At 43.8% G+C, this 25,956-nt stretch overlaps 1 protein-coding gene across 8 annotated transcripts in view; it reads left to right on the top strand.

Moving 5' to 3' along the window:
* The window catches only part of FGFR2 (fibroblast growth factor receptor 2), a 179,944-nt gene that overhangs the window by 110,310 nt on the left and 43,678 nt on the right, over positions 1-25,956 (top strand). For 6 of the 8 annotated variants that reach the window (XM_063961839.1, XM_063961838.1, XM_063961844.1 and 3 more), the window contains 4 exons: positions 4,931-5,197; positions 5,672-5,752; positions 6,149-6,318; positions 17,520-17,643. In XM_063961839.1, the coding sequence (XP_063817909.1) occupies positions 4,931-5,197; positions 5,672-5,752; positions 6,149-6,318; positions 17,520-17,643 (642 nt within the window). The remainder of the gene's footprint in view (positions 1-4,930; positions 5,198-5,671; positions 5,753-6,148; positions 6,319-17,519; positions 17,644-25,956) is intronic. The other 2 variants (XM_063961841.1, XM_063961845.1) reach the window with 2 other exon arrangements.

Raw genomic sequence — 25,956 nt, 5'->3', positions numbered from 1 at the left:
GTCACCTCATACCACTTAAATCCTCTGTCTGTGCTCCGCAATTGCGGTCACATATCTTAGGTTTTTTTTATCAGGTGTTGTGTTTGTCTGGCTATATTGTACTGATACGCCCTAAGGCTACATTCCCTATAATGTCTGCTACACAGGGCGTGAAATCCGCAGACGCTCCTTCATGCAGTGCTGGCGCCACGGATTTACCTAAGGAAAATATTTTCTGCTGAGGGTTCAGGTACTGGGTTTTCTGCACCCCCTAGTCAGCCCGCAGCACCTGTGGCAAATCAGGATCCACCTTGGGCTGCATTTTCAAATATGCTGACTACGCTTGTAACACGATTTATGCCCCCTGTGGGACCTCCTGTGCCATTACAGCCACATGTTGTCCCTGTAGTTAATCCACCATGGGCGGATGCTCTGTCAACCCAGTTACAGCAATTAAATCAGTCCTTGATTAAACAAAAACCTAACCCTCGCCTTACTGGGACCAAAGGGTCATCTAAGCGGGCCATTTCTTCCTCACAATCCACTAATATTTCGGATGATTATTCCAATTCGGATGAAGAATGTACTGATCCATCAGATGCTGATACTGCTGCTTCTGATGAAGATTCTACAACAAAGGGTGATGATCCTGACCTACTGGAGGCTATCAAGCGGATTCTTAAGATTGATGATGAGATTGACCCTCCTGATACGTCTAAGAAACCTGATAAGTTCAAATGTCAGAAGGTTACTAAATTAGTCTTACCACATTCTGACCATTTAATTGACATACGTCAGGAATCCTGGTCTTCTCTGAGAAAGAAATTTGCCTGTCTAAAAAGATGCTAGCTCGTTATCCTATCTCTGCGGAGTTGAGTAACAAGTGGGAAACCCCGCCACCAGTGGACTCACATGTAGCCCGTCTTGTGGCGTCATCTACTCTGCCTGTCCCCACTGTCACCACTTTGAAGGAACCGATGGATAAGCGTGTGGAGGGTTGCTTGAAGTCTATTTACACTCTTACAGGTGCTGTACATAGACCCACTATGGCAGTCTCTTGGGCTGCAAAGGGCATTGAAGCATGGGTTCAAGCAGTTGAGGTAGAGCTACCTCTAAATTTTTCTGACACTGCCAGACAATATCTGTCATATATTACCACAGCCTCCCACTATATTCAGGAGGCGGCCTATGATGCAGCCGTTATGGCGGCCAAGGCATCTACTACGTCTATCCTGGCTCACCGGATTCTGTGGTTATGGTCCTGGTCGGTGGACCTGGACTCTAAGAAGACCTTGGAGGTGCTCCCTTTTAAGGGAGATATACTATTTGGAGATTATCTGAACAAGTTTGTGACCGACTTGGCGTCGGGCAAGACTGCGTTTTTCCCAAGTACTAATCCTTCGGCTCCAAAGGCTAAGAGTACTACTTTTCGTTCCTTTCGACCTCCAGGTAAAGCAAAGGGTCAGGCGTACTCTAGACAGGCTCGCACTTCCAAATCATCTAAGCCCAAACCTAAACGTTATTGGGCCGCCCGTCAGCCTGCTTCCAATCCGGACAAGCCTGCTGCATGATGGGGCAGGCCTCCCCCTGGTGGACCCCAGGGTGGGAGGCCAACTTCTGCAGTTCGCCCAGGTATGGTTAAAGACCACTTCGGATGCCTGGGTGCAGGAAGTGGTCTCTCACGGGTACACGATCTCTTTCAAGAGACGTCCCCCTCGCCAGTTTTGCTCAACGGTTATCCCTTTGGATCCGTTAAAAGCACAAACTCTACATTTGGTTGTCCAATCCCTCCTGGATACAGGAGTGATAGTGGCGGTGCCTCTGTCTAAGAGCGGCAGGGGATACTATTCGAAGCTGTTTCCTCACGGCCTATACTCAAATCTTTGAACAATTTTGTGAGGGTGTCCAAATTCCGTATGGAAACTCTGTGCTCTATTGTACTGGCTTTGGAACTCAAGAACTATATGGTTTCCCTGGACATACAGGATGCTTACCTACACATACCTATTGCCATATCGCATCAGCAATATCTACGGTTTGCTATTGGCAACCTTCATTATCAGTTCCAAGCCTTGCCTTTCGGACTGACCATGGCTCCTCAGATCTTTACCAAGGTCATGGCGTTCATGACGGCCCTTCACCGCCGTGATGGTATCCGCATCCTGCCGTATCTGGATGACTTGTTGATCCTAGTGAACTCCCCAGAGGTTCTCCTCCGTCATGTAGAACTGACGGTCCAATTCCCACAAGCCCACGGGTGGCTCATCAACAGGAAGAAATCCTCACTGGTCCCTGCTCAGAGCATGGTGCACCTGGGGGCATTACTGGACACACACAGCCAACGTTTGTTCTGGTCTCCAGAGAAGGTCCGGAAACTTCAGGACAGAATCAGATGATGCTTCTCTCACCAAAGAGTGTCGATACACTCGGCGATGCAAGTACTAGGCCTATTTTAAAACAATAAGGTATTGCGCTGACTCACTGGTGCAGAAATAGCTTACTTATAATTCCCTTTCAGGGGTATTCTAATAGTAATGCTGCGGCTGCTACCCAAAATGGACTCTCGGCTCCTGCTGCTATCAAGGCCCATTCTACTCGGTCTGTTGGACCTTCTTGGGCGGCCCGCCGTGGCGCGTCCGCTGAACAGTTGTGCAAGGCGGCTACGTGGTCTTCAGTGAACACGTTAATTATGTTCTATGCCTTTGATACTTCAGCCTCCCAGGATGCTGCTTTTGGACGCCGTTCTTGTGGCCGCTACAGTGCGTCCCCTCCCATGAGGAACTGCTTTAGGACATCCCTGATGTTATTCCCTGTGGAATTCCAGTGTACCCCGCTGCAGAAATGGAGATTTATGGTAAGACTTACCATTGTTAAATCTCTTTCTGCGAGGTACACTGGATTCCACAGGGCGTCCACCCTGACGCACTTAGCTTCTTTGGGTTTGTATGGCATTAGCCGCTAGTCCCTTCTCCTGTCATGAGAATGTGTGTCTATGTGACTAACATCTACCGTCTCTCTTACCTGCCACTGCATTGGACTGGTTAACAAAACTGAGATCCAGTACCTGGAGGCGGGGCTATAGAGGAGGCGGTGCAGTGCATCCTGGGAACAGTCAAAGCTTTAGCCTGTTGGTGCCTCGGATCAAGATCCAACTCTACACCCCGATGTTATTCCCTGTGGAAACCAGTGTAACTCGCAGAAAGAGATTTAATAATTATAAGTCTTACCATAAATCTCCTTTTTATCTCTGCACCCCTGAAAAGCACATGACCTTTCCCAAAGCCTCACATTCTCTACTTGCTGTAGCTCACTGCCACGTGTGTAATGTTTTTATGTTTTCTTCATAATAAACATTAGAACCGTAGATGTTTGCTCGTGCGTTATGGGTACAGCTGATACCTTTTTTTTTTGTTTAGTTCAAGTTAGCAGCAAGCTTCTCGTTCAGCTCTATCTCCTTCTTTGGGCATGCATGCAAATTGCGAGCAAAATTCACTGTTAACTTTAGTAAATTCCAGGGTATATAGGGAGCTTCTCAAGTGTCAGCTGGAGTTAATTAAAAAGCATTGCAGCTTCTGATGAAAAAAGGGTTAAGGGTAAAGTGAGAGCTGTAAGCGAAAACCATTTCAGCACACAAATTAACAGCATTGTGCTCAGCAGGTCTCATGGAAAGCGCATCATTCCTGAAGTCAATTTCATTTTGTACTACATGGTAATCCTTACCAGGTTCCTATTACATTGCTCTTGTAACCAAGCTAGCTGGTACTTCTTAACTAAAGTGCTTTTGCCGAAGCCTCGAGAAGCAGAACATCTTTTACCTATTAGCACAGAAAATTTTGTGCTACCAAAAAAGAAATAAAAATATTTTTGACATGAAATTTCCTTTGCACCGTTTGAAGTTAACTTACCATCTTTTACCAGTTGCCTTGTTTATGTGGTTCGTGTTACTTTGTATGTTCCTTTTAAAAAAGAAATAAATTAAAAATTGTTCTCCATCTTTTGATGCTTGATTTAGATACTCGATACATTGTTGCAGTGCTGTTTACATAACAAGTTAAAGAGAAGTGTGTATGTGTATATATATATATATGTGTGTGTGTGTGTGTGTGTGTGTGTGTGTATGTATACATGTATGTATGTACGTACGTACGTGTGTGTGTGTGTGTATATATATATATATATATATATATATGTATGTATGTATGTGTGTGTGTGTGTGTGTGTGTGTGTGTGTGTGTGTGTATATGTAAATATAATAGAAAAAGAAAAAAAAACCCCACCAGGACAGGCAGTCCCATTTGGAGGTGTTTTCTCTTTTTGAGACTTCCTGACAGGGCTGCGATTAGCAGAGTGTGTGCTTCCAGTAGGAAGCCACTCCCTGCCTTTCGGGCAGCCCTTTCCGGCTTCTATAGGCTGCAGGTGATGCAGTCCATAGAAGCCAGTGTTTTGCACTTGGGCAGTCCTGAGGCCTCTTGTCCTGACACCTGCCAGTTCAGTTGTGCAGGTACGGGGCCCCGCTGGTTCTCTCTTCTCCGGGCATGGCATGGGTAGCGGCAGCCACCCTACTACCAGAAGGTAGGAACCCCCACTAATGTTAGCTTTAGCTTAGGGCTAGGCTGCAGTTAAGCATACACTAAAACTGTATTGGAAATACCATTGTTGACATTCCGACTTACTGCATTAACAATGTCAAAATTGTGAATGTTGACACTATGGTGTTGACATTCTGAGTGTCGACAAAACATAACACAAACTATCAAACGTTGGATAGACTTGAGCCTTTTGGTGTTGCTACTACCACAATGCATGACTTGTGTAACCTCACTAATCTCTGCATAGTGTATACCAGCAAGTAGGATCTGCACTGCTTGCTGAGTGGATTTTCTGTGGGTGCTTTACTGACATTTGGTGTCTTTCCTTTCTCTGCTGCTTCCCCTCTGTCCTTCTGATGCAGAACCTCCAACCAAATACCAAATCTCCCAGCCGGATGTTTTTACCGTTATCCCCGGCAAGCCACTTGATCTGCGCTGTCCTCACAACGATGCGTCCCTGGTGATTTGGACCAAGGATGGGGTGAAATTAGAATCCGGCAATAGGACGGTGATTGTCCTGAACTACTTGCGGATAAATGAGACGTTCCTCAGGGATTCAGGGCTGTATGCTTGCTCAGTGCATAAAGGGGCCCAGAGCAATACCCATTTCTTCCTTGTGAATGTCACAGGTGAGTGACTGGAGAATAGAAGTGTAACCTAGCAGACCATAATACACTGTATGTCATCATTGTGTTGCAAACAAAGAAATAGCTCTAACAATTTGTCTTTGCAAGCAAGGTTTCCCAATAAGAGAGAAAAAAAAAAAAGAAGAGCCATCTAGATACTATTCAGTCCTAGATGTCGTGCATATTTTAATGTGCTGCTTAAATAATTTACCCCAACAATTTCCACTACCTTGTTGGATATCCCAGGATTCCCTGTGGCTTGCTGAACATGTTTGTAGAGCGTCAGAATGACTGCATGGGGCGGTGCTGTACTCCTTGGCTGCCCAGCTTTACCTGTGTATTCGTAGAATTATTTGCTGAGAAAGTGTTTCTGTTTGTTCCGTGTCTCCCTGATCACATTAATGCCACCGATGCGTAATGACGAGCTTCATTTTCTTTTGGAACATTGCTGTTTACTGTGTCTTGTTCCTGTTTCAGAAGCCAGCTCCTCAGGAGATGACGAAGATGACAGCGACAATGATGTGTCAGAAAATGTCACCAGTGACAACAACAATATAAGTGAGTGTTTCACTACATGTGTCGGGGTTTTGCCTTTAATATTATTTTCGTTATCCTTTTTATACCTGTGACATTTGGTTACATCTATGGCCAGTATTGCTTCTTGTGTGACCAGAGCACAGTCATGATTTGTATTGATCTGATTATTATCAGTCATGTCTGTAAATGTAGATGACCCATAGCAGTGTATGTGAACAGCCTTCCTTACAGACAGCCATGTTCATATTGCTTTGACCAATTGTGTGACCTAACTCGAAAGTGACCTTTCAGCTTGGTCCTTGAAAACTGAATGGCTATGTCTAAGAAGATTTAAAAGTGCATCCTTGTTCAAACTGGCCAGGGAAATAAGCACATGTTTTAGACACCAATAACAAATATGGCTGCTCTTACTTATAGAGGCCCCCTTTTGGACAAACCCGGAGAAGATGGAGAAGCGGCTTCATGCTGTTCCAGCTGCCAATACAGTGAAGTTGCGCTGCCCGGCCGGAGGGAACCCAACTCCTTCCATGAGGTGGTTAAAGAACAACAAAGAATTCAAACAAGAACATAGGATTGGCGGGTACAAGGTAAGGTGACTTTTTGGAGATTGGCGTACATCTTAACCAGGAAAGTGGCGATTACTAACTCTGTGCAGGTTTTGGTGACTTCTAATGTACCAACGACATGCATGCTAAAATTTGGCTTCTCCATTCATTAGAACTAGTGAGTTCCTATGCTACTAGGGTGCGTTCTTGTGAATGCTGATTCAACCCCCAAAGCAGCTGCAGTAACTGTGTCTGTTGGTGATGGGTGCACTATTATATTTAGCTCACATGCCACCACATATCTAACTAATGGCCCATACACACGGTGAGATTCGGGCTATGCCCAATTATCACTATGCGACAGGGACCAGATCGGCACATAGTCCGTATCGCAAGCACACTCATTATGTGCTTGCGATACTGACTATGTGCGATTTTGGCTAAGTGTCAATTTTGACTATCTCTTCTATAGAGATAGTCAAAATTGACTTGCCTGCACAGTCTATCTATTCTTGCGATACCGACCGCGCATCGGCATCGAATCGGGATCACAAGGTGACTTTCACCTTGCAATTTGCACTAACTTTTCTTACAATTTTGACTATATAGTCAAAATCGTAAGAAAAAAATCTCACCGTGTGTACACACCATAACTGAGATTTTCCTATGGAAAAATAAATGTGGATGTTAGCTAAACAAATAAGTGACCGTAGAGTGGCAATTATTTATTTTTATTCCATGCTCCTAAAGCAATCTGCTTATATACTCTGCAGATAAATCTGCTATATTTAAAATGTTTTAAACTATATGCCAGAATTATAATGTTGTTAAATTTAGCTGATCTAAGAAACTTTTGCCATGATTTACAGTTCTCCTAATAGATTTCTAGTAAATGTGATCTACATGAATACTGCCTCATTGTGTGGGGATAATAAAAAGTGGCAGGTGCAGGGCTGTTATCAGGACAATATAATAATTACCATGTGCAATAACTCTTAATAACCCCAGTAGTTTAGATATGATGCTTGTGTTCAGGTGCATTGAGACCTTGATCGGCAGAGAGTAGTTTTAAAAAGTAAATATTTTTTCCTAGATAAAAATTGCTTAGCCACGAGCCAGATGTAGTAACAATAGCATTAATGGTAACTTCCTACTTGTAGGCTGTTTAAATGTTCAGGATGTGTAAGGATGTAAGATATTTTGATGATCGGAGAATCAGGATGTCTCCATGACTTAAAATAAGTTCTGTTCTAACAGCTGCCCATGGCTCTGATCTGTTATCAGTGCCAGTGATCAGAGACACTTAGTCCCCACTTGAAGCAAGCAAGTATGACAAGCTAGCAGTTGGAGTGGATTTAATTGAACTTGGAGCTCACTCACATGCATTAGCTGGGAAACTGGGTAAAAAAAATTAAGCAAAACGAGGCTTAAGGTTAATTTAAAAAAACAAAAACAATTATTTCATGTATTTTTCATGCATGTATTGAATTGATATAGTGCATTAATGCATGATAATGGGGTGTGCTGCGATCTAGAACTGAGAGCACCATTAACATTTTGGAACACTCTAGCGGGAATGGCACCATTGAACCTTATTTCTATTTGTACTGTACTTTTCATTTACTTATTAATATAAGCAGTGAATAAGTGAGTTACATAACTGCATTACATTCAAAGTTCATTTATTACTAGGATGCCTATGTGTTTTGACTAGATAATGCGAGCCTACACCTGTGGCCCCCGGGTGTAGTATGGTATGCCGGCGGCCGGGATCCCGATCGCCGGCATACCAGCAGCTGGGCGAGTGCAAATGAGCCCCATGCGGGCTTGCTGCGGGCACGGTGGCGCGCTACGCGAGCCACACTATTTATTCTTCCTCCAGGGGGTTCGTGGACCCCCAAAAGGGAGAATAGTTGTCTGTATGCCGGGTGTTGGGATTCCGACGCTGGTACACTGAGCGCCAGGATCCCAACAGCCGGCATACTGAATATCACCCGGGGCCCCAGCTCTAAATCTTTGTTAGAGCTTGTAACCGTTGTATGTAATGCCTCCTGATACATTATTACAGATGGGTGTCTCCTTCTTTTTTTTTCTTTTTTTATTTTTTTTTATTACATTTTTACTTATTAGTGAGATAAAGCTAATGTGTGTCCTTTGGGAAGGATAGAGGGCCTCCCCTTGTGGCCCCTGTAGTGTATCAGATTGCCTATCACAGGTCTAACTGCTGTACAGCAAGCGCTTATATTACAGAGTAATGGCATTCTTTTAATATTTCCTAGCATGTAAAATGTATAGACATGCCGGTGCCTTAATATTGCAGTAAGCGTATGGTTTGTATATTCAATAATGGGAGTTTACAATTACCATTATTATGAAGACAGCAGGGACTTTTGCAACTTTCCAAATGTGTTTGATTCAGGAACCTTTCACAACCGATTCTGTGATTTATGGCAGAATATTTTTAGGGAGAATTCAATTCGCCCTGCAACCGCAATTTTTCCCCTCAATTTCTTTTTCGGACGATTCAGTTGTAGCCTGTTTTTGTTTTGTTTTTTTCTCCTGGAAAAAAGACTTGCGTGTGTTTGCATTTGTGAATTACAGGTTGAGTATCCCTTATCCAAAATGCTTGGGACCAGAGGTATTTTGGATATGGGATTTTTCCGTATTTTGGAATAATTGCATACCATAATGAGATATCATGGTGATGGAACTCAAGTCTAAGCACAGAATGCATTTATGTTTCATATACAACTTATACACACAGCCTGAAGGTCAGTTTAGCCAATATTTTTTATAACTTTGTGCATTAAACAAAGTGTGTCTACATTCACACAATTCATTTATGTTTCATATACACCTTATACACACAGCATGAAGGTCATTTAATACAATATTTTTAATAACTTTGTGTATTAAACAAAGTTTGCGTACATTGAGCCATCAAAAAACAAAGGTTTCACTATCTCACTCTCACTCAAAAAAGTCCGTATTTCGGAATATTTGGATATGGGATACTCAACCTGTATCTGCATTTTTTTCTCTCCTCAGGCAGGTGAAAATAATATCTCGATCAGTGCTGGCTTTGGTGGCAGATTGGATAGCCCCAGAAGGGTCAATTAACCACAGTAAATTACCACAGCTAATTGAACTCCTCCCTTTTTGTTTTTATGAGGGGGTATGTAGCAAAGCATGCAGAGAGACAAAGTACTAAACAATCAGCTTCTAACTTTATAAGCTGTGTTTAAAAAAAATGACAGTAAGGAGGTAATTGGTTAGTGCTTCATTTCTCTCAATGCTTTGATAAACATCCCCCTAAGCGCACCAGACTCCTCACCAGGGGTTAAAGTGAGCCGGAACGGGGCGGAACTGCGTTCTGTCAGTTCCACTTGGAGACGGAACGCAGTTCCACCTCCTCTGGCTCACCTAACCCGGCGATGTGTCCCCGTCGCTGCAGGGAGATGACGGGCGCCCGCTGAGAGTGTGTTACCAGCGGTCGCCCGTCTTCCCGCACAGCAGGAGCTCAGTACTGAGCTCCGCCTTCCGGCTCAGTCAGTGCGCGCTATGGGAGAGACGTCATGACGTCTCTCCCATAGTGCAGAGGAGCGGGCGGCGAGAGGACTGCAGCGGCCGGACACGGAGCGGGGATTGTAAGTATGGTGTGTGCTGTGTTTTTTTTTTTTTTTTATTTGTGTAGCAGCTGGGGGGCAAACTACTGAGAGGGCATTACTACGGGGCATTACTACTGGGGGGGCATCTACTGGGGTCATTACTACTGGGGGGCATTTACTGGGGGACATTACTACTGGGGGCAAACTACAAGGGGGCAAACTACAGAAGGGCATTACTACTGGGGGACAGACTACCAAGGGGCAGTACTACTGGGGGACATTACTACAAGGGGGCAAACTACAGGAGGGCATTACTACTGGGGGGCAAGCTACTGGGGGGCATCTACTGGGGGGCATTTACTGGGGGACAAACTACTGAGGGGCATTACTACTGGGGGACATTACTACAGGAGGGCATTACTACTGGGGGGTCATTACTACTGGGGGGCAAACTACAGAGGGGCATCTACTGGGGGCATTACTACTGGGAGACATTACTACAGGGGGCAAACTACAGGAGGGCATTACTACTGGGGGCATAACTACAGTGGCATTACTACTGGGGGCGTAACTACAGGGGTTAAACTACTGGGGGCATTACTACTTGGAGGAATTACTACTGGGGGCTAAACTACAAGGGGGCATAACTACAGGGGCTAAACGACTGGGGGCATTACCATTAAGGGCATTACTACTGGGGGCACTACTAATGAGGGCATTGTAAAGGGGGCACTTCATAAGGGGCATCACTCCTGGGGTCATAAGGGGCACTGCTATTGCGAGCATTGCATAAGGGGCACCACTACTATGGGCTCTATATAAGGGGCGCTACCACTGTGGGCATTGTATAAGAGGCGCTACTGCTGTAGGCATTATGTGTATTATGGGGTGCTACTACTGTGGGCTTTATTACTATTGTGTAACACGCCCCTTTTTTGAGACCACGCCCCTCTTTGCGACGCGCGCCTATGGCGCGCGGAATACCTTTGTTGAATTGCCACCGTGGGAAGGGGGGTGAGTTCCACCACCTCTCTAGGACCACTTTAAGCACTGCTCCTCACCCTATCTAGGATTATAGGAATATCGCATTGACCCAACTAGCGAGCACTAAAATCTCATATCTCATAAATGAGTGACCACCTGATCAGAGAGAAGCAGACTCTAGTGACGGTCTAGTCAACTTTCATGACTGTACAAAACCGTGTCCTTCTAAATAGCTAGAACTCCAATTGTACACAATAAAAGGTGTTATTGGCCATGTAGTTCAGGCTTTAGTGGCAATGAACGGGTTTGTTCATTGCAATAGTACAGCATTTAATACCATTGTCTCCTGTGCACTGTGCAATCCTTGAGAACTTTGACTCAAACAATGCTTTCCTAAGCGCATCACTCCAGCATGCTTTTACTCTGCTGTGGGTTGTGTCCTGTTCACATGTGTTTTATGTGCCTTTGTTTATGTTCACACTTGAGTTCTTATGCTGCTGCATGTTGCTACTTGTGATGATGCCTGTGTGTTTTCACTGCACATTTTTATAGCAGTATGTAAGTGCTGAGCCCCCTCCGCAGGCAGCTCTCCCTCCCCGTCTGCATGTGTGAGCACTCCTGGGTGTACATTCGGCAGCTGGTGTGTGTGTTTTCTCCTGTGTAAATGATTGTGTTGGAAATACTCTTTATCCCCTTTCTTTGTATTGTGTGCACACTTTGACCTGTCCTTGCATCTTTTATTTACTTCTCATTGTGGTTTACTTCTCTGCATGCCAAGACTGTGCAAACTCGCAGTCTGTTTCTAAGTAGAATAATGGATTTTGTGTCCCTTCTACTGTACATCCAGTATAGAGTTCAGCACAGTGATATATTTATACATGAAAGCACTGCTGACCCTGATTATCAGCGCCACATTATGACTTATTTTATGTAATGCAGACCATTAAGGAAAAGGCGACCCCGGCTGATGGAAATACATTTTCTATAAAGTGATCCTCATACCTTGGTTGTATTTGGTCCTAGATTCTGTTACACATTCCAGTATGATAGTATTTCAAACAGTGATGTCATGCTGGAAGTGGGAGGGCGTCTGCTAATTGGGTACATATGGACTGGAAGGTGGATTAGGCAAGGTCGATAGATATTTCTTAGAATCAAGCAGTTCACTTTTTTGCTCATCATATCTAGGTGTGTGTATTCTTACATCTATTTTAATAAATATATTCAGGTCAATTTTAGCACATATGGGCAGACATACAGGGGGGGGGGGGGGGGAGATATCTAACCGTGGAGAGAGAGAGAGAAAGCATTTAGCAGTCGGCTTCTGATGGTCATGTTACATATTGTGTATCTGAAAAATGAGTTAGGAGCTGGTACTTTGTCACTCTCCCACTTTGATAAATCTTCCCCAAAATGTGAGCCCAGCAGATGAGACAGTCTGGTAAGGCGCTAGTGCTGCCAAAATATCTTTGTTGGGTACACCACACTAACAAATAGCTAAGGTAACTATCCCCAGTGCCTACACTGTAATTTAAAATAAATGTTCAATTAATTTGGGCCATAACTTAGTTCTCCACAGACAAATTCAGGGGGTAATTCAGCCTCCGCGATCATAGTCTGAATTACTGTGTGGAGTGCGCATGCGCAGCGGCTGCACTGCATGTGCGCACCCCGGGAGCCCAGTGACATGCTATCAGCATCTCACTGGCTGCGATCGCCTCTGCCTGATTAACAGGCATAGGCGGTTGTGGGGCGGGAGAGTGCGTGCCAACTGCGCTACAACCGTTGGGAGGGGCGGGCCGCTGCTGCGTGATGTCACACGCAGCCGCTGCAACTCGGGACGCGGCCAGTAGGTCCCTGCCAGCAGGGGGGGCAGGGCCTGACATGCGGGGCGGACTAGCCCTGTGCTGGGCGTCCCTCCGCATGTCAGAGTAACGATGGTGTAATGGTTAGCATTACTGCCTCACAGCGCTGAGGTCATGGGTTCAATTTCCACCATGGCCCTAACTGTGTGGAGTTTGTATATTCTCCCCGTACTTGCGTGGGTTTCCTCCCACAATCCAAAATAGATGCCTTGTTATCACCAGAGGGCAGCATAAGAGGTAATGGCAATTGGAAAATCATCTGATATGTTATGGCTATTGTAAAACTCTGCAATCCTTTTCACATGGATAAACATCAAATTTGTACCGCAAATAGCAAATCTTTTCCCCTTCCCTTTCCACGCTAGTGATGATCGGGCACTGTTACCGTGCTAATGGCAGCATGATGTGTGCACATGCTTATCATTGTTTTTCCTATATGTAAAAAGACTAGTGTACAGTATCTGTACTCTGTGGTTAGATGTATATTGTTAACACTTAAAGCATACAGGTAGGTTTCTGTGTGTGTCAGGCATACATATAGGAGTAAGTACATGAATCCTGCATAAAGGTAAAGGTGTGTGCGTGGGTAATGCAAATAGATGTGAATGGGTGGATAGTGCATGCAGGTATGTGTGTGGGTAGTGCGCACCGGTAGGTGTGTGCATGGGTGGCACACACAGGTAGGTGTCATTGCGTGGATAGTGCATACTGGTAGGTGTGCATGTGGGTAGTGCATACAGGTAGGCATGAGAATACATGGATAGGGATATAGGTAGGTGTGCATGTGGGTAGTACATACAGGTAGGTGTGTGCATGTGGGTAGTGCATACAGGTAGGCATGAGTATACAAGGATAGTGATATAGGTGGATGTGTGCGCATGGGCAGTGCATACAGGTAGTTGTGAATGTCTGGGTAGTGCATACAGATAGATGTGAGTATCTGGGTAGTGCATACAGGTATGTATGTGCGTGGGTGGTAAGTATGAATGCATAGGTAGTGCGTACAGGGAGGTGTGTGCACATGGGTAGTGCGTACAGGGAGGTGTGTGCACATGGGTAGTGCGTACAGGGAGGTGTGTGCACGTGGGTAGTGCATACAGGTAGGATTCATTGTGTTGGTAGTGCATACAGGTAGGTGTGTGCACGTGGGTAGTGCATACAGGTAGATGTGTGCACGTGAGTAGTGCATACAGGTAGGTGTGGGTAGTATATATTGGTAGGTGTGTGCATGTGGGTAGTGCATACAGGTAGGTATCATTGTGTGGATAGTACATACAGGTAGGTGTGTGCATGTGGGTAGTGTATACAGGTACTGTAGATGTGTGCATATGGGTAGTGCATACAGGTAGGTTTGTGCACGTGGGTAGTGCATACAGGTGTGCATATGGATAGTGCATACAGGTAGGTGTGAGTGTGGTCAACTGGAGACCACTATTATTTTCCTTGTGTGCAATGAAAGCCTGGAGTGCACCTTTGATCGCAAGAACCAACGTTTTCTTGCCCCTCCCAAAAAGCAAACTTGTTTTATCCGAAGAAAGCAGGTTTAACATTAACAGAATTCTGTTCCCACATCTGCTGTCCCCGATAAGTCATTCCCGCCACAGCCCTTTCTACACAGGCAGGTTAATGTGAGTAAATAGAGGGCTGAGCAAACATTTTAATCGCTGGGAATTGGCTGTGTACACAGCGCTGATTGTAGGTGCCCTGGAATGAAGGGCAAATGTCCTGGAATTCAGCAGACCCGGTGTTGGCCTAACTATTTTTTATGGCCTTGAACCTACAGACACCTTCTGGCGTATAGTGTATTCCTCCTCTATCCTCATAATGTAGGATTAAAAGAGATTACTGATGAGTGACAGTAAATGGCTTTAACACATTTAATGGAAAGACAGGAGCTGGGATAGGAATTATAACATTTGTCATGTTGACTGTCTGGACATGCAGGGCTTCAGCCGTAGTTCTTGATTTTTGCATGCCTGGGCGACACCGGTAGATTTATCCTGAGTGACCCCTTATTTAGAGATTAGCAATGTCTCTGGAATGCAATTTTACTATGGAATATAATTGATGCTCAGTTGAGGGTTTAATCTTCTAACTTGTGCTCTTGTGGTAATATGCAGTAACGCGAAGCCTGGACACTTTCTGTGGAACTACAAGTTTAAGCACACCCACAGCTGAAGAGCCATGGATCGCATGTCATTGCACTGGTTGAATGCTGGCTCCTGTGTTCTCCCCACAACTCTTTGCTATGTGGGTTGGAGGGAGTAATAATGCACTGATAAAAATGCCCTGTCCCTGGCACTATGCAGGAAATATTATTATCATCATCTTAGAACATGGTGATGGATCTTTTTGTAAATGTGCACAAATCGTCCTAAAGTCAAAACCCTTTTTTTGAAATGCTCCGTACGTTTCTATAAGCATTACCTGAAGCCATCGACCACTCTGAGAATTCCATCTCGGAAAGGACACTTAGAGCCGATGCATAGCCGGGATTCCTCTGATCAGAACTGTCCCTCATCACCCTAAAATCATTTCACAGAATGAGTTGCTGACACAGCAGACGTCTGTGCTGAATAGGACTTTGTGTGCACTGAAAGGAGGCTCGTTATTCCATTAAAATAAAGCGATACCTGTTCTCCCTTCCCCCCACTCCATGGCATCACCAGCTCCACTCCCCTCCTCTACATTCCTCTGCTCTCTCTGCAGTTCTCTCTCATAGATAGAAGTTCTTAGACAGTAATTACATTGGGACAGGTAATTAGCACCACATTTTTGAATAGGGTAATATGTATGTAGAGATAGTGAAGCAGACGGTGCTATCTTAAGATCAACGAGTATTAGGGACCCATAACAATCAGAGTTATGTAGCCACTATCCTATGGAATACATACAATATTCTCAGGCTGTACAATGGGGGTCATTCTGAGTTGATCGTAGCTGTGCAAAATTTAGCACAGCTACGATCATCTTTCCTGACATGCGGGGGGACGCTCAGCACGGGGCTAGTCTGCCCTGCATGTCAGTGCCGCCGCCCCCCCGCAGAAGTGCAAAGGCATCACACAGCGGCGATGCCTTTGCACTTCAAGAGTAGCTCCCAGCCAGCGCAGCTTTAGCGAGCTGGCCGGGAGCTACTCCTCGCTCCCTGGCCCGCAGCGGCTGCGTATGATGTCACGCAGCCGCTGCGGCCCGCCCCCCTTTCGGTCCAGCCACGCCTGCGTTGGCCGGACCGCGCCTACGACCGCCGTTTCGCCCCCTCCCGCTCATCGATTGCCTGTGAATCAGGCAGAGGCGATCGCTGTCCTGCCACGGCCGTCGGCCGTGCCGCAGGCGCACAAAGGCGCCGGCGCATGCGCAGCAGGGACCCGTTCGCTCTGCTGCGTGAAAACGCAGTGAGCGAACGGGTCGGAATGACCCCCAATATGCGCTCACAGACACACTAAATGATCTCACAGACGCAATACTGCATGCATTGTAGCATAAAGGAACCTAATCCTCAGTTCTCTCCATTCATTGTGTAGAATATTGGTTTCAGATCTCAATAGAGACAAATATTTTAGGCGTAAAATCTCATAATCAATCTTTGTGTCTGACCACTTACATATTGGACCTGCAAAAGATAATTGCTTAGCGCTGATTATTTATATACAGTATTAAACACAATTATTTTGTTTTCCATTTTGCTTATTGGAACTGTATGTAAACTTTTATATGAGCAGAAGTTTTGTGTTTAAAAGGACATCTTGTTCCCCTCATTAAATGTGCATTATTTCAGTTACTGTTTAAATGGCTAATAGTCTATCTTTAATGACGACCATGAGGGATTTAACTCTGGGTCACCAACCTTTATTTTCCTGTTAATCTGTATGACAATTTAAGATGAATATTTGGGCAAGAAAGGAAACAAACCGGATATACTGTAAGGGTTAATACTTAAAAAGTGTCTGTAGTTACTGGCCGCCGCGGAAGCCTGCTTTACTCCTTTATGATAATGCCAGTATCCATTCAACTAATGCAAGGGTCTGTGTGTGTGTAAGTGGGAATTCGTGCCACCCATTAATTTTATGGCGGCTGTCGCAACAGTCATCCTTAGCATTGGCACTTTCCGTACAACTGAGAATCGCACGGAGCCTTTCATACATGCCCAAGACACTCCCATGATACAAGTCGGGATGGTTACGTACGATTGCTATGCTGCTGCTCAGTTCCCTCCACTGATACGCCCTATTTCAGGGAAAGACAGATCCAACTAAGTTCCATTTGTCACTGAATAGGTCAGAATTACACAAAAATGTGTAAACTCGCTTCTACACATGCGCTGTATGCAAAAACTCGCCGTTTGCGTCCATGAAAAGAGAACTGTGCTTACCACAGTCAGCCTCATAGTGCCAAGTTACGCTGTTTGGAAGACCCCATTGATCCGCCCAGAATGAAACAAACAACATATACTGCTCAATTGTTTAGATCCATGATGCAGTCCTCTAGTATCGCCTGCAGGTCATGTTTTCTGGATTTCTTTACTCATGCACAGGAGGTTTAGTGATTAATTATGCCACCTGCTAACACAGACTGAAATACCTGTTGAGAATCTCTGGTTTAGATCAAAGATGACTGACCTTTAGTTCTCCACATATTGCTAAGCTCCACCCTTCGTGTTGTTATTCCACCTATTTCTCATGTTCTAATGGCAAAAAATGTTTTTTCCTTTACTTGTAGATCAAGGGTTTGCTTAGTTTTGGTTTTGGTCATTAATATTGTGTTCCATCATTTCTCCTGGTCTCCCCAGGTACGTAACCAACACTGGAGTCTGATCATGGAGAGCGTTGTTCCCTCTGACAAGGGCATGTACACTTGCATTGTACAAAATGAACATGGGTCTATCAACCACACTTACAGCCTGGATGTCATAGGTGAGAAACAACCCCCTTTTCTCCCAATGATTGGTTTAGTTAAGAACCATGTATGCTGTATAGCTATACAGATATAGATCACTGAAAGTAACAGATATATTATGGATTGGATGAAAGCATTGAATTAAACAGAAACAAGACAACAAAAAAGTTCTATAATAATGACTGTTATATATAAGTAATTTATTTTGCGCTATTTTTTTATTTATTTTTTTATAAGAGAAATTTGTCAAATCCAGAGATTTCCACCAACAGTGTCAGGACCGCATCTCATAGCCAAATCATGCGTGCACTTTCAGGCAGTGGGTATCTCTCTCACCCCGCTTCTCCATCCATCCTGTGAATTAGACGAGGACATGATTCTCAACCATATATCACATTGGGGGAGTCAGATCATGCTACAGTTCTTTAACCTTCGCATGATTGGTGAGATATGTCTTAATACAGTATGTAAGTCTCGTAGAGACGCAATCCAAGGCAGGTTGACTATTCGAGGTGCAGCTGTGAAAACTGCACCCTTAATCGCTCAGATACACAAACCGTAATGCCAAACAGCCGTGACAGCCCGATGATAAATGTCAACTAATCTCACGCAAATCATTTTACCACAGTACTATTTGCTCTGACACAGATTCTCTGACAAAGGAGATAAGGCGGACACACACTTTTGACCACACAATCTAAAGCTACGTATGGAAGCAGAGTCTCCTCTACCACAAGCTAGCAAAACCAATTAATTTTCAATCAATTTGTCAATTGTTAATTACTTTGGAAGCTCTTACAAAATCCCATACATTTGTGTTACAGTGTTACAATGCTTATCATTAACAGGTGGAATCTCTCAACACAAACTGGAAATCTGCAAAGGGAACGCTTTGTGAATTTACCTGTAAATGAAACAAATTAGCTGTAGTCCCCTTTTGGTTTTCAAATGTGCTCATATTTATTTGTCCTTGTTGTCGTTAAACAAGCGGTTCCAAAACCTATGTGGTTTAAAGTCCAGATTATGGGTCAGATGTACCAGCCAATCCGCTCCTAACTTCCATGTTACTGGCTGTTTCTAAAAAAAAAAATGTCAGGAGCTGATTGGTTAGTAGTTTATCTCTTTCCACTTGATCACTCTCCAAGGCTTAATTAAGATATGAGGGAATGATAAAGAATGCAGTTTTGCTTTATCCAAAAGGGAGACTGAGAGAGGCAAGCTTTATTCAAAATGTATACTAACTTTTCATTAAATAGTTTATTTATTTTTAACAATGCACTTGGTGAACAAACTTGTTAAGTTAACCAGTACATGTTCATGCACAAAATAAAAACCAAATTGAAGAAAAGAAGGTGCAGTGTCCAAACGAGAGTCTAGAAAAATGGGCCAGCCGTATGCTTACTCTCTAAGCTCTCGTGTTAGTAGGAGGGAAAATAAAACCTGCAAAATCTCCAACGTAATTAGGAGACGAAGAGAACCTTCATCCATCTGCTTGCAATAATTTGTAAATGTAACAAACTGGGGTGCTGATTGCTTTCAAAGACTGACAGAGTAATATAAAAGACAAATGGCTTCTTGTCAAGCAGTCCTAAAACACAATAACCTGGCATGCTGATTCAGGGTAGGAGGGCAGTCACGTGCCTCTGCAGAACCTTGATGCCATGAATGGAAATCTGTTTGTGCCCATCCAAAGTGGGTCAGCAACCCATAATATAAAACAATTCGGTTATGTCAAAATCCTTAACTTAATTACCGGTTTAATCTGTGACTTCCAAACTACAAACCTGACAAACTTTCACAGAGGGCGTCCAGAAGCTGAGGAGGAAAATTCCAAACAAGTCTCCAGGAATCTGCTCTTTTTCCTGCCAACCTGGGCCGACCGGTGCCATGCCTTACACAGTAAATGAGGTTATAGCCTCACTGCTCTCACATTTCCACAAAGGATTGCTTTGTATGTGTCTATATAATATTTTGGCGTGCATCTGTACCATTTTTAGGTAAAGAATTCCCCCAATTTCATACCTTTTTGTCCACTACAGGTTCTGTGTTTTGCCATCTCTTTGACTTTGGCAGACTACACATTCCACCTACTACATAACTGTGGTCCTTATTCATCTTTGACAGTGCGATTATAGTATTTCTCCACTTATTCACAACTGTGCACTAGTATGAATTAATCCAAGTCAGAATATTGAAATATCATATCCAGATTACCATTATGCCGGTAAAAAGTCAAATCGTTGTAGGAAAAGAAATTCTGTTAATGCATTTATGACGTAGTAGTTGAGATTTCTATTTTTTCAGCTGAACAGTAAAGCTGCATTAATTGTTTCATTTTTGGGTTCACTGCTAATGAAACACCTCTTACTGTTGCATCACTGGGTCAAAACCCATCTGTGATCCTTACGTATTTTTTTAAAACTGCCAGGCATTGTAATCTACCGTAACAATTTGAGACCTCCATGCCTTGCCACCAGAGCCACTGTGATGCCTAGTTTGGTTGTAACTACACAGGAATACACTGTATGGTCCCTATTGCATTTACATAGAGCCTAGTTTCCACTGATAGTGTGCTGGTTCAAGCAGCTGACATACAGTAACTTCACCTCCTACCTGCTAGAGTTCCAATAAATCAAGTCATGCGCTATGGCCCAAGACCTAACAACATGAGGTGTTTCTAGCTACCTGCTCTACTACCGAATTGGCCGATCCTGGGCAGAGGGGATCAAACCACCATAGGCATTTAGTGAGCAATAAATGCACCTGGCACATAATAATATAAAAAAAATTACTGGCACCCTAAGTCATAGACTTTACTTAGAGAAAAAGAGAGAAACTGTACAATTTAAATCCCACAGGGTCGATACTCCCCAAGTTATCTGAGCTTTTTGGCCATCGCATTGACCATTTAGTGCTAGTACATGTCTCAGTATCGTTCACGCAGATACATTTGTTGAGTTCTGCAGATACCTGAGGCATCACTAAAACTGCTCCACATGCCCAGCTGTGAAGAGAGTGGGGTACCTGGCACTGGTAAAAATGGGAAATCTCCCCTAAACCGGATGACACTCTTGCATTTCTACATTTTGCCATGTGGAAGAAGACACGGGTCTCCATCTAACCTGAAAAGAAACCCAAGTATTAACTCTGCTTCATTCCTGTCTCCTGTGAGCTTGCCTCTTCGTTGGACAAGGTTGGTGCGCATTGTATATGCCCCCTTATCTGTATACTTCCAGGAGTATTCTTCAGCATGGAGTTCTGGATGACAACTTGGAGATAAGGGTCACCAATTGGGATACCAGTACCTGAAAAAAGTACTTCCATGTCGAGTTACTCCTTACGGACTTCCAAAAGTTGAAAGCTGTGGGCATGACCACACCTCATGGCCAAATCATGCGTGCACTTTCAGGCAGTGGGTATCTCTCTCACCCCGCTTCTCCATCAATCCTGTGAATTAGACGAGAACATGATTCTCAACCAAATATCACATTGGGGAAGTCAGATCATGCTACAGTTCTTTAACCTTCGCATGATTGGTGAGATATGTCTTAATACAGTATGGAAGTCTCGTAGAGACGCAATCCAAGGCAGGTTGACTAGTCGAGGTGCAGCTGTGAAAATTGCACCCTTAATGGCTCAGATACACAAACCGTAATGCCAAACAGCCGTGACGGTGCGATGATAAATTATGTCAACTAATCTCACGCAAATCATTTTACCACTATACTATTTGCTCTAACACAGATTCTTTGACAAGGGAGATAAGGTGGACACACTTTTGACCACACAATCTAAAGCTGCATCTGGAAGCAGAGTCTCCTCTACCACAAACAAGCAAAGCCAATTAATTTTCAATCCATTTGTCAATTGTTAATTACTTTGAAAGCTCTTACAAAATCCCATACATTTGTCTTCTACCATAGGGGCAGATGTATTAACTTGGAAAGACATAAAGAACTGATAAACCAGTGATAAGTGCAAGGTGATAAACGCGCCAGCCAATCAGCTCCAATATGTAAATTAACAGTTAGGAGCTGATTGGCTGGTGTGTTTATCACCTTGCACTTATCACTGGTTTATCACTTCCTTATGCCTTCTCCAGGTTAATACATCTGCCCCAGTGAGTGATATTTACGGTCATGCTGCTTGCATCATGTAACCATGAACCAATTAGCCTCCCTAACTTTGACATTACTACTAAAGCTGTCATACACGCACCTGGCGAAGATCCTAATCTCTGTGCAAGCTACCGCCCAATCTCGTTAGTCAACATAGATCTAAAGCTCTTTGCAAAGATTGTGGCAACTAGATAAAATATAGTCATTCCCACTCTAATGCATCTGTGGGTATCAAGCCTCGGGTAACACTGTAGCCATTGTAGTGCACCCAAGATGGCAGCCTCCTCTTGTAATGTGGTTTCCTTTCTGCAGTTGTAAATTGCTTAGAGTCCTCTTCGAGAAAAGAAGTACATAAAAAAAATTAATAATAATAATTATTATTACTATTACTACTACTATTACTACTACTCAGATGGTATAGCTAATCAGAGCTTTAAGCAATGCAAATATACATTCACAGATTATGGCCTTTAGGGAGAGACGGCTGTAAATTTATGTGTTGTGCATTGGCTCGCATGGAAGGTAAAGTCTTATATAAGAGCCCCTCCACTGCAGTCATTGTCATTGACTTTTCAATGTCCTCAAACAACATTCTATACTCCATTAATGTATCAAATGACCTGTGGCAGAGCTGTCGCTTACAAATCAGGTCTTCACGTGATCCCACTGGCCACAACATTGCATTATGAACTAATTACGGAAAATCACAGTTACAGGGCACTGTCAGTTAGTGGAATATCAGTGCTGATGACCTGGGAGTCCTTAATGATAACATTACTCAGCCTACATAAAAATTATTAAAGCTTATTTTCAACTTGAAATGGCTGTTGTTGAAGGACAGGTATTCTGTGCTGCCTGTATCCTTGTAGTAGAACATTCTGGGCACTAGGACCCAGAGTCTGCAGGGAAGTGCAACCTCTGGCCTGATGCATATGTGCAGACTGCAGCCATCCTTACTACTATGAGAGTGTCACAGTACTGCACACTGTACTTAGCTCCTGAGGTGAGACACCCAGATATTTGCTATATTACCCACTGTTTGATAGCACTGCTGTTGACCCCTGATTTACCACTGTGTTCCGGCATTATCCTGTTACTGCTATTTACCAAAAAAGCGGGGGCTTGGACTGCACATCCTATTACTAAAGATATCAAGAGGTGCTATCATGCTGAGGCTTCTAATACTATGCTGGGGGAAGAGAGATGCAGATGCACACTCTTAGCACTAAGTACACTGATACAGGTTGAGTCTCCCTTATCCAAAATGCTTGGGACCAGAGGAATTTTGGATATGGGATTTTTCTGTATTTTGGAATAATTGCATACCATAATGAGATATTATGGTGATGGGACCTAAATATAAGCACAGAATTCATTTATGTTTCATATACACCTTATACACACAGTCTGAAGTTCATTTAATACAATATTTTTAATAACTTTGAGTATTAAACAAAGTTTGTGTACACTGAGCCATCAAAAAACAAAGGTTTCACTATCTCGGTCTCACTCAAAAAAGTCCGTATTTCGGAATATTTGGATATGGGATACTCAACCTGTAGTAAAAATAATTTAAACCCTCACAATTAACATGGAAAATAATTTAAGTTCTTAGCACACATTTGCACAAATATGCGGGCCCATGTACCGCGGCCAGGTGACTTCATCACATGGGTCCCTAACATTCCTAATACTAGTGTTCTTAGTGCTAAGAGTGTGCATCTGCATCTCTCTTTCTATTTACCCAAAAACCCAGCATCCTGATTAAGAACTCTGTGTGTGCTATCACATCCGCTGTTCCCCTATTGTGACACCATCCCAATAGGCTCTATATTTCTATTGACGCGCCATCAAAGCTTAAATAATTCAGCATTTCTTTTACACTTTTCAAATTCTGATTCTACGTTTTTCTTTACTCACCCTATTATTGTATCTTTGTATCTGATATCAGTGACTAGCAACTAATGCCATGCAGGGGCGTCACTGGTGTCAGTCACACCCGGTACATAGACAAGTCCCCCCGCGTCACCGTAAAAGAGGGTGTGGCCTTGTGGGATGGGAGTGTGGTCTAACCCCAGTTTGATCACTCCCAGGGCATGCCTAGTATTTCAAGAGAGAGCCTGGAGATTTGTTTGGCTGCACTGCCGGCTCCTACTCTGTGACAGGAACAGAGTGCTGCATGTCATGTCACAGTGAAGCACCCAGTTCCTGTCACGGAGGAGGAGCCGGCATTTTGGTGTCACCCCTCGGAGGGTGACAGACGTATCCCCCTTAGTGACGCCACTGATGCCATGTGTGTGCACCAGACTAGATCTTTCACCGAAATAATGATCAATTCGGTAAATGGGCATCATTGTAAGGCCCAAACAAGTTATTTTGAGATTTCATTTCCAGGATTTTTTAGTTCCGCTTTAATGTAAGAAACTGAATACTTCCGCTTGAGCTGAATAGCGATTTCCATACCTGCGTTGTATATCGTGGATTTGTTTTCATTAACCGGTGATGAGGGCTATACAATTTATACCACCATGGCAGAAACATATGAGCGGAGCCAGTCGGCACAATAATGCACATTATAATATCCTGCAGTGTGTGATAATGGATAAGCCAGGTGTATGCCTGTGGTGCTCTTGCCAACCTGAAGCTTATGTTAAAGCCTTTCCTGATTTTAATGCAGACAAAGAGATACAGGATACCAGCTAAAGCCTGCTATACCACATGATAGCAGGAAGGAAGCGGAGAGAGAAATGCTCAGCAGATTTATGTGCATTAAAGAGGCCAACCTCTACAGCACAGGGTTCCAACAAAAGCTATAAGATTACTACTACTACTTATTATAATAATAATAATGTTATCTATATAGCACTTTTCTCCCAATAGGACACAAAGGGGTATATTTACTAAGGTGTGAGATTTGTAGAAGTGGAGATGTTACCCATAGCAACCAATCAGAATCTAGCTATTATCTTCTAGAAGCAGCTAGATAAATGATAAAACTGGAATCTAATTGGTTGCTATAGGCAACATCTCCACTTCTAAAAAAACCCTCACACCTTCGTAAATATACCCCAAAGTGCTTTACACTTGCATTTATAATCACAAGATACCAAATAAGCTTAGCAGAACAGAGAACTGCTAAGCATTTGGGTTGTGTTGTTTTGGGAACTGATGGTACATTAGTGAAATGCATGGGTGAAGAGGGAAGTCTTGAGACTGTTTTGAAGGATTCTACAGTGGAGCCCTCTCGAACTGTGCCGGGAAGTGAGTTCCATAGAGTCAGAGCCACAAAGCTAAAAGTTTCAGTCTGTGCAAGCTGTCCTGCCCTGACTTGTCTGTTTGGCAGGCAGAAGAGGTTGTTGTCATGATTCAGGTATGGTTAGATGGGTTGGAAGTTGAGACGTGACGTGACATGCAGATCTCTGGGAGCTGGCGGCATCGTTTTGCTCCGTGATTGTTGCCGCTTGAAACATGGTGTTGTGTGCCAGGGAAAGTGCCACGTGTAGAAGCTAAAGATCTGTGGGTAGCTTATGCAATTACTAGATGATTTTATCATTTATTTAAGCTGCCAACTTTATTTTTCTTTTTTCTATCTCCCTCTCTTTTGAGCCATAGTAACTCTACAGATTTGCAAGAGTTCTACAACAGTGTTTGAAAACATTTGCCACTTTGGTGATATAGCAACCCCTTACAGAACAGACTTAACATTACGGGATGGGAGGCAATGTGTTTAGCATCCATGGATGCCTAGCTGAACTGGTACAGTCCATTGTTTTATTTGTCTATATACAACAATTGGGGTCTGTATCAGATCACTGTGTGCTGAGAACACAGTGTTCTGGACCATGGTGTAAAAGCAGAGTGTGCTGCGTTATTCAGCTCCCATGTGACTACCACTGGAACTGCGAGGTCTGTGTACGCAGACAGGATTGTATATATGGCAGAGTGCTGCTTCAATCCATTGGGCACTGGAGGAGGCTGATCCTACTAATTGCTTGGAGTACTTATTGCAGCATAACGGATCAGAGAGCTGTTAAGTGCTCCATGAAAGCACATGATGGCTGTGCTGCCCAAGTCAATTTGTGGCCCTGTCTTTGGTCTTGTCCCAGCTTGGCCTAGTAATATTTCCCTCGCTGGCCCCCTTGCCCGATGTGCTTCTAGGGCAAAGGAAATGAAATCCTGCTGCTGAGCTCTGAAACCCTAAGCTCGGCAAGT

This window comes from Pseudophryne corroboree, chromosome 3 (genome assembly GCF_028390025.1).
Source record: "Pseudophryne corroboree isolate aPseCor3 chromosome 3, aPseCor3.hap2, whole genome shotgun sequence".
In the NCBI taxonomy this organism is placed as follows: Eukaryota; Metazoa; Chordata; class Amphibia; order Anura; family Myobatrachidae; genus Pseudophryne; species Pseudophryne corroboree.
The sequence above is the reverse complement of the archived record's forward strand: the minus strand, read 5'-3'. Positions and strand labels throughout refer to the sequence as shown.